We start from the raw sequence: 14,406 nt of genomic DNA, 5'->3' as shown, positions 1-14,406 counted from the left end.
AGTGATTTATAACTTTATAGAAGCTGTATTCTTAAGTTTCGTTTCAGAAAAGAAAGGGGCCTAAATGCCTTTTTAACAACTTGTTTTGCTGTTCTCAAAGATTTAAGTACACACCCAGATCTCACTTTCCTGTATCTGCTCCATGGCTGTTAAGCTAGTTTCCATTACCCGTCATTTTCCTTTGAAAGTTCATGACTTTGCTTTGATTTGTATGTTCTAGGTGTTATTTTGCATGTCTCTCCCCCTCCCGTTGTTTATGACGTTTTAAGGAGCCTGCAACAAGGGCTGCAACAGGGGCAAGAAACCTATGCAGCTGCTATTTTGCATGGTTGCATGTAGATTGTGCTGTAGCCCTGGTGAGAATATGTTGGGTAAAACTGGTGCAATCTCCAGTGCAGCAGCTTTGCATGGAAACAGATTCATCCTTCAGTGGGTGTGACGATTGGGGAAGAGATTGCGTGGTTCGATTGAAGCTGGGGAAACACCCTGACAACTGCCCAGTCCGTGCTCCATAGCTCACATAACTACCAACACTGCTAACAACACAATGTTACAGAAAAAAATTAGATCTTCAAAAAATTGAATAAAAATTAATAGAAATCTAAAAAACTAATATCATGACTTTTTCTCTCACATTGAAATCATTGGAGAAAAATCCCTATTTCAAGTCCAAAGTGGCATGCTGTTCAAGTTTATTGCTGTTCAAATGTATTTTTGGTTGGGATTGCTAAATGAGCTATTTGGCCATATCCGAGTGTTGTACTCTGCTTCGACTGAGGTCGCTATTGTGACTGGGGAGGAGTTTCTGGGCATAAGTTTTCTTTTTATGTTTGTATGGTGGGGAATTGCTGAAACGGCACTTTGTTCTGAAGTCTGATGTTAAGAGTGCAGGCAACAAAGCACCGACAAGCAGTCATCCACAAACCTAAGACTTTCATGCTCTTGCATGTATGCACAAATCCCAAATCTGCTGCCATTTTCCAGCAAACTCTGCCCTGTGACATGGCTTAGGTCACTCCTCTGTATTAAAAGGAGTTGCTGTCCAACCGAGCTTCACCAAGCTTAACGGGATCTTTGTTCAGAGGATGTGAACGCTTTATAGCTGATTCAAGCACTAATCCGTGGAAGAATACCAGCTTAAGATTTTAAGAGGGTTTATCATCAGAAACGGCTGGAAGAGAAGATGCCAGTGTTTCACAGAGCTGGCTGCAATCCCAACCAGACCATCCTGGTTTGCGGGAGGGAGAAGAATGATAATTGGGAGAGAACAGAGTAAAGAATAATATTAAAACAAGACTGAGGAAGAACAAAATGTGCAGCAGCAATAGCAAAATGCAATTCAAATAAATTCATGTTTAAACAATGACCCAATGTTTATGTGGTACATTTGGATATTGTTGTTTTAAGTGAAAGATGCAAAACGGAAACGGGCCCTTCAAGTTCACACTTGTTATCCTACTTTCGCAGCCACTCCCTACACACGAGGAGGCAATTTACAGAGGCTAATTAGCCTACAGATCCGCACGCTATTGGGATGTGGGTGGAAACCGGGGCACTTTGAGGAAATCCATGTAGTCACAGAGAGAACGCCCAGTGTTCATAAAACACCATCCCAGATACTCACAGTTAAAAGTTGACGTCCCTGCTTGAAGTCTTTGATTCCAGCCAATCTGGTTAGCATGCATTCGAGACCACTGCATTGGGCCATTACGCCCGCCATTTTGTACACTTCCTCCTCATCCTCTTCCTCATCTACAATGAAACGACAATCATTAAAGTAACTGCAACTCCTGTGGTCAATACACAGATATTTATTGATTAAATCATACAGCATGAAAACAGGCCCTTTGGCCCGCTGAGTCCACGCCGACCATCAATCACCCATTCACAACGAGTTCAATGTTAGCCCATTTTCTCATCCACTCCCTTCACGTTAGGGGCAATTTACAGAGGCCAAATAACCTGCATGTTTTGGGGATGAGTGAGGAAACCGGAGTACCCAGAAGAAAACCATGCAGTCACAGGGAGAACATGCAAATTCCACACAGTCAGCACCCGAGGTTTGGATCGTAGCCGGGTGTCTGTCAATGTGACCAGCTATGCCAATGTACCGCCCTATATGTGTTACGGCAGGAGAAATCTTTTATAATTTAGAACTTGATATGGGATAAGAGGCAGCGACGAAAACATGATAAGTACAACAAGTATCTGTGTGTCAGTGATGCTGTTACCTGTGGTTGAATCCAATGATTCAATAAACTCCTCAGTTGCATCTCCTAAAAGTCCTCGCATGCGGTAGATAATACGCATTGGCTCCCCCTGGAACGCAACATTCAAACATATTAGTTATTTAATAAACACTTTTAATTAAAGCTCAGTTATTGAAGGCACAAGAAACTGCAGATGCTGGAATCCCGAGCAAAACACAAAAGTACTGGAAGAACTCAGCAGGTCATGCAACATCCATGGAAGGAATGAACAGACAACATTTTCGTGAGCATTCGTCAGTCTCCAAAGAGGAGTTTGAAGAGGCCCAACCTAAAATGTCACCTGTCCATTCCCTCCACTGTGCTGCCTGACACGTTGAGTTCCTCCTGCACTTTGTGTTTTGTTCAAGTTCAGTTATTCTTACAAAGAACATAATTTCCCTTGAAATTAGCCTCATCCGCCTCGACGCGATCCATGCCTCTCCATTCCCTGCATGTCATAGTGCCTATCCCAAATCCTCTTAAATGCCAGTAGTGTCTGCCTCCACCATCCTCCTAGGCAGTGCATTTCAAACACATACCACCCTCTGTGTTTCCTTTAAACTTTGCCTTCTCGCCTTAAAGCTATGCCCTCTACTCTTTGCCATATCCATCCTGGTAGAAATGTTTGTGGGTCATGCATTATTCAATACATACTAGCCTGTTTTAATTTTTCAGCTTATTTTAACTGACTCATTCAGAGCTATCCAATAATTTCTCTCCAAAAGTAGCAGCTAGATTTTTATTTGATGATTATGGCTTTGTGTCCTCATTTAGAACCCATTCCATGTCCCACTCACACTGCTGCCTATCTGCACTCACCTCATTCGCAGGACACCAGACTTTCTTGTATACCTCAGCCACAGGCAGATCCAAGCTGATGATTTTATTATTGACCAGGAGCTGGAAAGAAAACCACAGTTATTAAAATATTGCATTCACTTAACGCAATACGTGTCGTAAACCTCCAGTATAACCAAAGATCTAAATCAAACTCTCTAAGGAGACATTAATTTGTCAAAAGTGGGGTTAAATTAATTTGGAAATGTGCTGTGTCTTAAAAGCAACTGAAAAATAAGATATCACTGGTATTTCAAAGAACTGGCTGGAATCCCAGTTGGGACATCTGCTTTAGTATTGGGGAAGAATGATAGTTTGGAGAAACCAAAATTAAAAGTTCAAAGAACGATTGGGGAAGAGCAAAAAGAAAATGGTTAGCACCAACAGCAAAATGCAATTAAATGTCAATTAAATTAATTGAACTGTAGAAATGTTTGGCCGCTGAAATACCATTGCAACAAGCTCCTTCCATCACTAAAGACACGACCGACAGAAAGGGAATACCATAACCTCCATATTGCATCCTATTCTGAACTGTCATACCTCCCCATTCTCTATTGCATCTTGAAATTCTTTATGTTATCAACATGGGAGCATTTTACCGCAGGGACTGTTGCAGTTCAAAGCAGCTCAATGGCATTGTCGCAAGGTATGGGACCAGATTCACCTTTGCTCACATCGGGAGAACATATTTTAGTACTACTAGAGTTGCGTTCTTGAATGCACCACGCAACTGTTCTGAGAGCTAATAACAAGGAATTTGTTGGAGTTCGGACACCAGTTTGTGTCTGCATTGGTTCATACCTCCATCCCACTGTCATCTTCCAGTAGAGCCACAAGGTCGCAATCCTGACAAATCTTGTTCTTAATATCTCTCATGAGAGGTCCGATACCAGGCTCGTTGCTGCTGTAGGGGTTTCCTGGCATCCTGCCCTGGAGGAAATCCTCTTGCTGCGGATCCTTTTCCAAGGTCACAAAGAATTCTGTCACTTCGTTCTCCTCCTGTCAAAAAAGCAGAGCTATTTAGAAAAATGTTCATGCGTATTTTTAATTTAACTACATTGAGCAATGCCAGTCTAAGAATGATCTCTTCAGGAAAAATAAATTCTGTGCCCGCCTGCAGTGATGTCAAAATACCTGAACTCTTGCCCCCTTCCCAGTGAAGCTAAAGTTCCTTCCATTCAGCCAACCTAATTCTCCTCATTATAAACACCATATTCTACATGCATCCTCTCCCTGATCAATATCAAAAGATGAATGAGATTGCTTACAATCTCAGTGCCTGATTTGACTACGTTGAACTTCTGATTCCACATCTGATAACTTTCTTGTAACTCCATTTTATCATTGTTTCCATTTCTATGGAGCCCACACATATGGAGTCTGATGCATTTTTATAGAATTTTGGCAAAGTCATGATGTAGCTAAATAGGACTTTGGTTAGTAGGACATGAATAGGACATTTGGAGTATTGTGTGCAGTTGTGGTCGCCCCATTATAGGAAGAATGCGGAGACTATGGAAAGGGTGTAGAGGTTTACCAGAATAATGGTTGGATTAAGGGGTATTAGCTACAGGGAGAGCTTAGACAAACTTAGATTGTTTTCTCTGGAACTCGGGAGGTTTTGGGGAGACGTGATAGAAGTACATTATATTATGAGAGGCACAGATCGGGTGGACACAGAACCTTCATCCCAGGGTGGAAACGTCAAATACAAGAAGGCATAGCTTTAAGATGAGAGGGATAAAGTTTAAAGGAGATGTGTGGGACAAGTTTTTTTTTTACATGGAGGGTGGTGAGTACTGGAAAGCACTGCCAAAGGCGGTGATTGACGCAGATACAATAGTGGTATTTAAAAAACATTTTGGTTAGGTATTTTGACATGCAGTGAATGGAGGAATATTGATGACATGCAGGCAGGTAAGATTTGGCCGGCATCGTGTTCGGCACAGAAGCTGTGAGTTGAAAGGCCTGTTCCTGTGCTGCGTGGTTCCACGTTCTATATCCAAGCCATCCACCGATTTCTCCTTTTTCCAGCCTACCAGCTACCCCACAAACCCTCCACATCTCCAATTCTATGCATTCTCACTCCATCCCTCCCATCCCCGGCATCCACCAGTTGAGATCCAGGGAATACGTTCTTTAAGTAGCTTTCAGGTCCTTTGTCTCTTTTCAAGACATTTCCTCAGAACCCACTTCACTGAACGAGGTCCGTTTTTTAATCGTCTTCTTTGGTTCAGCAACTCTATTTTTTCTCCTTGTGTTTTATAACAAAGGCACTAAAAATATTACATTAATAGTGTTCTTAGCTGCTTCTATGATATGATGTTCAGTTCCACGTGCTTACTCACCATACACTGTAGAAACATATAATTCTTATTGGTCAAAGTGGCAGAGATTCCTCAGTTAATGTTAGATATGTGCTGTTTTTGGTTTATATCAATGATTTGGATGAGCATGTACAAGGCATGATTATTATGTTTGCAGATGGCACTAAAGTAGAAGGCATCATAGAAAGTGAAGATGATTATCACAAATTACAGCTGATCTTGATTAAGTGGCCAAGTGGGCTGAGGAATGGCTACTGGAGTTTAATACAGATAAGTGAGAAGTATGTATTTTGGGAAGTCAAAACAGTACAGATGCATAATTTGCTGAAAGTGGCATCAAAGGTACATAGGATGGTAAATAAGGTTTTTCGTATATTGACCTTCATCAGTCAGGGTATTGAGTATAGAATTATTCACAAAATGCTGGAGTAACTCAGCAGGTCAGGCAGCATCTCGGGAGAGAAGGAATGGGTGACGTTTCGGGTCGAGACCCTTCTTCAGACTGATGTCAGGGGGGCGGGACAAAGGAAGGATATAGGTGGAGACAGGAAGATGGAGGGAGATTTGGGAAGGAGGAGGGGAAGGGAGGGACAGAGAAACTATCTAAAGTTGGAGAAGTCGATGTTCATACCGCTGGGCTGCAAACTGCCCAGGCGAAATATGAGGTGCTGTTCCTCCAATTTCCGGTGGGCCTCACTATGGCACTGGAGGAGGCCCATGACAGAAAGGTCAGACTGGGAATGGGAGGGGGAGTTGAGTATAGAAGTTGGGGCGTTATGTTACTGTTGTAAAGACGCTGATGAGGCCGCATTTGGAGTAGTGAGTTGTGTTTTGCTCACCATGCAAAAAGGAGGATGTCATTAAGCTGGAAAGAGTGCAGAGATTTACGATGATGCTGCCAGGACTCGAGGGCCTGAGCTATAGGGAGAGGTTGAGCAGGCGAGGACTTTATTCCTTGGAGTGCAGGAGGTTGAAGAGTGATGTTATAGAGAGGTATATTAAATCACGAGGGTAATAGATAGGGTGAATGCAGGGTGTCTCTTCCCAAGGGTAGGGGAATGAAGAACGATAGGTTTAAGATGAGAGGGGCAATTTTTTCACTCAGAGATTGGTAAGTATAAGGAACGAGCTGCCAGAGGAGGTAGTTGAGGCAGATATTATAACAGCATCAAGACACTTGGGCTGGTACATGATAGGAAAGATTTAGAGGGATATGGGCCAAACGTGGGCAAAAGGGACTAGCTTAGCTGGTGCATCTTGGTCGGCATGGACAAGTTGGACTGAAAGGCCAGCTTCCGTGCTGTTTGACTATTTGACAAAAATACATGAATGGAAATGTGATTAAAACTTGGAAAAGGAAAATAATGAATTAATTGGAAGAATGAAGCTATTAATAGAAGTTACAATAGACTAAATGGTATGAATACAGCTTTGCCGAAATTGGAGTGTACAAAAGGAAGTGGACAAACGTGACCTTCACAACACCACGTTGATCCTGAGAAGAAATATAAAGATAGTTGATGTGATCCCGATTAGTCATGGTTTTGCTCCAATGCATCTCAATTGTACAGAAATGTAGTAGTGTGTGGAATCGGCGACGTATTTTCCCTCTTCCTTTGTACTTACAGGGTAGATAATGCTGCATAACCGTTCAAAGATGAAGACTGGTGTTCGGTAATCATCAAGACTGTATCGCTTAGCTGTTTCAATGCAGACGGCCATGAATGCCTTTGTTTCCGATTCTGTGCCTACAGAAATGTGTGCATTAGAATTCAATAAGCAATATGGGCAGACATCATTCTCACTCCACAGAAAAGTAACTATGCCCAAACCAAACCACTAAAAGCTTGAACCTAAACCTACCTAACTTGAAATGCTGGTTACATAAACAACAGGGCCGCACAGTGGTGCCGCAGGTAGATCTGCTGCCTCACAGCACTGGAGACCCGGGTTCGATCCTGACCTCGAGTGCTACCTGTGTGGAATTTGCACATTCTCCCTGTGACTGTGTGGTTTTTAGGTTAATTGGCCTATATCAATTGCCCCTAATGTGTAGGGAGTGGGTAAACAAGTGGGATAACATAGACTACTATGATCGATGGTTGGCGTGAACTTGTGGGCCACAGTGCCCGTTTCCACGCTGTATCTCTAAAAAAAACTTTTCAACATTTAGTCCACATCAGTGTTAAGGCAATGGCAGCCATTTAACAGAAGAAAGGATGGTCAGCAAAAAAATTGTACCAACTACCTGTCAGATCATATTTGTATTAGCAGAATCTATAAATAACACAGCATTGATGAGAGTGATTCCAGTGTCCAGTGGAAACACAGCTTTGATCTTGGTTCAGTTGCTTGTGGACTCGATTAATTATGCGGATTATCTATTTTCCGAAGCTATGAAATAAGATTTCTGGAAGTTAACACTTTGGATTAGTTTGACCGCAAATCACCACATGCCAACTTGTTGCAGTAGCTGGCAAAAGAGGCAATTTCTGATCAGACTCTGGGCTGCTGTCAATTTTTTAAAGGCAGAGAAGCAGAAGTTTTCATTGCTGGAGTGTAAGCCCCAGGAAATAGGTTAAGTCCGAGCTGTCGAAGTAAGGGACACAATGTACCAGCAATAAAAACTCTTTAGATGTTAAAAGAGCTCAGAAACATAACTGATGTAGTAACCCTGAGAGTTTCAGTCATCAGAAGATAAAGTGAAGGATCATCATTTTCTGAGCACAGTGTGATCATCCAAAATGGCTGGATAAAGGAGTTAAAAGCACACCTGGAAATGGAGTAAGGAAGGGAAAGGGTTAAATTCATGGGACACAGTGAGCAGTATCGTTGGCAAGCTCCATTAAAAAAAAGTGAGCCAAAGACAGGATAAGAAAAGCACCTGGTCCTTTAAAAACTGGCCTGGGATGAGTAATCATAATGAGTGTAAAAGGTGACACTGAAATCGTATAAAGATATCAAAATTCATATTGTACGGGAAAACCAAGTTGACAAAAATAGTTTGGAGGATGATTTCTCGGATGGCATTTTGGTCGGCTTTCTAAAACGATATGCCAAACAAATAATAAGGGAGTAGCTTTTTAAATTTAACACTTTGGAATTTGACAGGATTAATTAACAAAAGTGTAGTAAACAATAGTCTCTGAATAAGTAAGCAATGGAAGTATTTCAAATTCAGTTTGACACTGAAATGTTTAAGCACTGAAAAATGGATGTGAAATTTAGAGCAAAGCCAGCTGCAGATGTACAAGAGATAAATTGGCAGATAAACTGGGTTTGTGATATGGCCATAGGCAAGGGTATGGTATCTATGGTACTAACATGCAAGGGTATGGTATCTATGGTACTAACATACGATGAGTGTTTGGTGACACTGGGCCTGTACTCGCTGGAATTTAAAAGAATAAGGGGGGTGGACCTCATTCAAGATTCAAGAGATTCAAGATAGCTTTATTTGTCATCCAATATTGGACAAAATTCAGTCACCCACAGTCCAACAATAAAAGCATTAAATAGACATTAATGCTAACGTACAGAATAATGAAAGGCTTAGATAGAATGGATGTGGAGAGGATGTTTCCACAAGTGGGAGTGTCTAGGACTCGAGGTCATAGCCTCGGAATTAAAGGATGTTCCTTGAGGAAGGAAATGGAGGAATTTCTTTAGTCAGAGGGTGGTGAATCTGCGGAATTCTCTGTCACAGAAGGCTGTGGAGGCCAAGTCAATGGATATTTTTTAAGGCAGAGATAGATAGGTGATTGCTTAGTACGGGTGTCAGGAAGGAGTTCTGGGGAGAAGGCAGGAGAACAGTGTTAGGAGAGAGAGATAGATCAGCCATGATTGAATGGCAGAGTAGACTTGATGGGCCAAATGGCCTAATTCTGCTTCTATCACTTATGACCTGATGGCAAATTGAGGATAGAATTTCAAGTGTAGTAGGTTGGTCTGAACGACAGCAAATTACATTTGTCATGGAAAATAGTGTTTGAACATGGAAGAGATAAAGGCAAGTTTATAAAAATAGACTCAAAGATTCAGATACAGCTTTTCTATGCAAGAACAAATCGCTAAAACTGATAGAGTACATATAATAGAGAAAGACAAGATACAAAAGACAAAAGTAATTTATTTCTAAATCTATTAAAAATGGTTAAATTAATATTGTTCCCAGTTTTGTGTGGACCATTTCAGGAAAGATGAAGCATTTCAATTAAAATGATACCAGCAAATGAGTCTAAGCCGACACAAAAAACTGGCTTGTGGGACAAAAAGAGGTAAGAAACAAATCTTCACAATGACCAAATCTTTGAAAGACTGGAGCTCTTTTAGGGGCCTGACAAAGGAACTAATAGGCCAATTGATTCCCTGTTAAGTTATAGATTCGAGAGGTAACCTCTCCCTTGTGCTTTATGCAATTTTAAAACATAGGCACTATTGTGATGTAATAAGAGTGCATTAGATTCCATAGACAATAATGTGACAATGTTATTTATTTAGGACATTGGTCACTGGCTAAGCCACTGGGAGAATTTCTCTACTCTTCTTTGTGTTGTGCCCATCAGGGCAGATGGGACCTTTTGAGTCATATCTCATTGAGAAAGCAGTACCCAATGGCACAGAACTGGCAGTGTCATCCTATAACCTCTGCAGTGGGACTTGAACTCACAAGCCTCTGGCTCAGAGGCAAGAGTGCAAGCTTTTGCCCCATAGATGACACACAGCATCTATGATAAATTACTTCAACAAGACAGACATTCAAACGAGCTTGCAGAGATCAAAGTAAATTTAGTTAGATTATTTTTCTAAACAGTGAAAGGGTAGAAAATGTCACACTTCTTTAAAGTACTTAGCTTCAAGAAGGGTTACACTTCTCTGTGCTGTTACCTGTTGTCATGTCCTCCAACATCTCCAGCAACATATCCTGCGTCTCATCAATAAGTTTAGTTCGCTGAACCACAAGTTTTCGCAGACACAGGTAACCATTGAGCACTGTGCCCACCAGGCGACTCTTGAAGTGCCGTTTTATTGATTCCACCTCCACAAAGGATGAAAGCAGTGCTGAAAAAGGGCAGCAAAATATATATATATATAATCAAGTGGTTGAGTTGCGGCCTTACAGCGCCAGAGACCCAAATTTGATCCTGACTACGGGTGCTGTCTGAATGGAGTTTGCACGTTCTCCCTGCGACTGCGTGGGTTTTCTCCGGGTGCTCCGGTTTCCTCCCACACTTCAGAGATGTACAGGTTAGTAGTTTAATTGGCCTTGGTAAAAATTGTAAATTGTCGCTGGTGTGTCGGATAGCGCTAGTGCAGGGGGGATCGCTGGTCGCAGGGACTCGATGGATCGATGTGCCTGTTACTGCGCTGTGTCTCTAAATTATGAATTATAAACTAAATCCCATTATAAACAGCATTCTGGTGCATGGTGTGTGTCTTTGCATTTGAACACAGTGTACATCTCACCTGTAAGGCTTTTTAATGCATATCCTTGTTGCAGGTCAGTGCTGAGTGTTGCCTCCTCCAGTGCTAGTAAATGAGCAATTTCCTAGGACACAAAGTGACGATGATGTTACTCCATTGGCATTTAGACACAACAAAACAAGGTGATCCAGCTAATGCCGTGCTAATTTGAAAGCATTGATTCTTAAGCTTCCTGGGGACAAAGAACCCATCTACAATCTCATTCAAATGGCCATTTCTCACGAAGAAGGCTTGACAGGAAGATTACATCACTGTGGGTGACATCATAGCTGAGCCCATTTCTGTCTTCATTTTACACATAATATATGTAAATTCTAGTGCGAGTCAAGGGACTGTAACTGTGTTACTGTAACTGTGCCTGTTTTCTCATCCTCTGATCACAGAATTGTTGGCAACTGTAGCCTTGAAAATGGAGAAGGGATGGAATCTGAGTTTACAAAGTGCTGGCGTAACTCAGTGGGTCAGGCAGCATCTCTGGTGAACACGGAGAGGTTATGTTTTGAGTCGGGATCCTTCATCAGATTCTGTGAACGTGTTGAACAATGCACAGGACCGTTTCTAAGCAATGGGGCAAACTCTGTGGTTCCTAATCCTGAAAAGTCTCTTCTTACACTCCAGTATTCTGTGTTTTACTCAAGATTCCAGCACCTGCAGTTCCTTGTGTCTCCATTCTGACTGTCAACCCTATCTATGCCTCTCATAATTTTATATACTTCGAGGAGGTCTCCCCTCAAACTCTGACGTTCCAGAGCAAACAGTCCACGTTTGTCCAACCTCTCCTTGCAGCTAAAACTCCCTGATCCAGACAGCAGTCTGGTCATCCTCTTCTGCACCATCTCCAAAGCCACCACATCCCTCCTGATAACATTATGGTGGGGTCTCCTACCAAGCATTGCTAAAAAGGCATTCCTAAAATAATGTAAGATTGATTCAATTAATCTTGTCCCTGAAGACGAACCATCCTTAACTACGGCACACACTCTGACCTCGTTCACGTGTATCTGCTATCATCGCCTGTTACAGCTGATCTAGATCACGTGCACAACCCTTGCCCAACCCGCCTCAGATCTCTTGCCTCAACCCAAACAACAAAGCCGACTTCCAGGGGGAATTTCCGAGTAATTAGTTTGGCAGAAAACACCGTCACTGACGAATAACTGATACTGACAACTCAGCAGAGGGAGGAGGCGGTAGAAATGCAACTGTGGCAAGGTTTCGTTTTCTTCGAAGCTTGAAGAGATGACAAATACCTGACCAGTTAAATAGTCTCAAGAGTGGGCAGGGATGAATGAGTTCATGTAAGCCTTAGTGGATGGGCGGCAACATAACGCATGATTAAATTTTTCTTTTAAGTGATTCAGCAGCTGAGATTTTTTTGTGACTGATTTTAGTTTGGAAAAAAAAATGTGATTCTTTGTTCACAGACCTTAGTGATCAAGTTTCCAATATATGGCAGCACGCCGCGGGCTGCCAGATATATCTTCCAATGAGCGGGTTTAATAAGCTTCTGATAGAGTGCGAGATACTCCGCAGCACATTCCCCGGCAATGCTCAGTTCATCCAAGTAACTGGTAAAACAAAAGCACAACTTGAAGTCTGCCGACAGCATTTTCATTAACATTGATTTCACCTGTAAACATTTTGAGTAGCAATCCATCTTCGATATCATCAAGGATTAAAACACAAAAAAAATCACAGAATTACAAAGGTAATAGGGTGGAAGGAGATGGTTTGATTCATTGAGTCCTTGCTGACTCTGCGGAAGAATAAACCTGTATGCCCAGCTTTCACCCCAAAGATTTATCCCGTTTCCTATGGAAAATTATTTTCCTCCACCTATCAAAATACATTGCAGATCTTAAGCATTTAATGCATCAGCTTCGACAAATGCTATGTCTTTTCTCCCTACACATATTTTAACTCTGTGGGTAAAATTGTATCTCGGACAATTTCCCATTGCTTGACCCATGGCATGACAGTCGTTACTCCAACTTCCACGAACATCTTTGTGGACAACGGGGAGCTTTGATGTCAAAAATCAAAGCAAACAAATACTGAAAAGGAAATAGCAATCTTACAGATAACAGCAGCACGATGGCACAGCGGTAGAGCTGCCAGAGATCCAGGTTCGATCCTGATCATGGGTGCTGTCTGTGCGGAGTTTATACGTTCTCCCCGTGACCTGCGTGGGTTCTCTCTGGGATCTCCAGTTTCCTCCCACATTCCAGAGACGTACAGGTCATGAGGTTAATTGGCTTGGTATAATTGCAAATTGTCTCTAGTTTGTGTAAGATAGTGTAAGTTTGCGGGGGCGCGGACTAGGTGGGCCGAAGGGCCAATCTCCACGCTGTATTTCTAAACTAACCTGAAATCAAAGATCAAAGCAACACAATTCTGAAGAGGAAATAGCACAATCTTACAGAAAACAAAAATAAGCTACCACCATCTATGTACCATGGTTGTATAAAGGACTTTTCAAACTGTTGCTTGGTTTCCTAATGATCAGAAAAGTACCTGGTGAGTAGATCAAGGACCTGCTGTTTGCGGCTTGGGATGGTGGTCAGTGCCTCCACGATTGTACACGCGGCCTGGCGTGCCGCCTGTGTTGCAGGAGTGAATAATACCTGAGAAACAAAATTAGTAGCTTTTATAAAATGGAGACACAAGGAACTGAGGTGCTGGAAGGTTGAGCAAAACACAAAGTGCTGGAGGAACTTAATGGGTCAGGCAGCATCTGTGGAGGAAATGGATAGATGACGTCTGGGGTCTTAACGTCACCTCTCCATTTTCTCCATGGATGCTGCATGACCCATTGAGTTACAGGTTTGGAGTCAGGTGGGTAATATTGTCACTCTACACCGCACAAATGATTCTTATGTAGACACAAAGTACACGCTGAGCAATGGGAACTGGAATTTAATTCTGAAAAATATGACTAAATATTAAATTCTCAAGTCAGAGATGTAATAATAGTCACGTTTTTTCAGAATTAAATTCCAGTTGCCATCGCTCTGCCCATCTTAACAACTCATCAATATAGTTGTATAAGCAAAGACCATGAAGACAACATGTTCTTTCTTTGTGTTAATATAAGAACCATTTATGCCTGCTATCTTTTCTTTCTCTCTCTGTACAGTCTGGAAAGCTGGGCATGTCCCAGCAAGCCTGAACCACATCAACAACAAATTAAACAGCCAGAGCAGTTTAACTGGATCCCACCTGCCACATTTTCACTCTATTAATGAAATCCCCTGATTTTTTAAAACATAAAATGATATCACCGGGAGGCACGGTGGCACAGTGGTAGAGTTGCTGCCTTACAGCGCCAGAGACCTGGGTTTGATCCTGACCACGGGTGCTTGTCTGTACGAAGTTTGGATGTTCTCCCTGTGACCACGTGGGTTTTATCCGAGATCTTCGGTTTCCTCCCACACTTCAAAGATGTATAGATTTGTAAGTTAATTGGCTTGGTATAAATATAAATTGTCCCCAGTGGGTGCAGAACA

General features: G+C 42.0%; 1 protein-coding gene across 5 annotated transcripts in view; it reads right to left on the bottom strand.

The window, feature by feature from the left end:
• The window catches only part of ubr4 (ubiquitin protein ligase E3 component n-recognin 4), a 165,264-nt gene that overhangs the window by 27,544 nt on the left and 123,314 nt on the right, over window positions 1-14,406 (bottom strand). For all 5 annotated transcript variants that reach the window (XM_078425449.1, XM_078425451.1, XM_078425450.1 and 2 more), the window contains 9 exons: window positions 13,415-13,524; window positions 12,327-12,468; window positions 10,883-10,964; window positions 10,304-10,477; window positions 7,043-7,164; window positions 3,891-4,088; window positions 3,069-3,149; window positions 2,232-2,319; window positions 1,625-1,752 (listed from right to left, as the gene is read on the bottom strand). In XM_078425449.1, coding sequence (XP_078281575.1) covers window positions 1,625-1,752; window positions 2,232-2,319; window positions 3,069-3,149; window positions 3,891-4,088; window positions 7,043-7,164; window positions 10,304-10,477; window positions 10,883-10,964; window positions 12,327-12,468; window positions 13,415-13,524 — 1,125 coding nt within the window. The remainder of the gene's footprint in view (window positions 1-1,624; window positions 1,753-2,231; window positions 2,320-3,068; window positions 3,150-3,890; window positions 4,089-7,042; window positions 7,165-10,303; window positions 10,478-10,882; window positions 10,965-12,326; window positions 12,469-13,414; window positions 13,525-14,406) is intronic.

Source organism: Rhinoraja longicauda, chromosome 30 (assembly GCF_053455715.1).
Source record: "Rhinoraja longicauda isolate Sanriku21f chromosome 30, sRhiLon1.1, whole genome shotgun sequence".
Classification (NCBI taxonomy): Eukaryota; Metazoa; Chordata; class Chondrichthyes; order Rajiformes; family Arhynchobatidae; genus Rhinoraja; species Rhinoraja longicauda.
The sequence above is the reverse complement of the archived record's forward strand: the minus strand, read 5'-3'. Positions and strand labels throughout refer to the sequence as shown.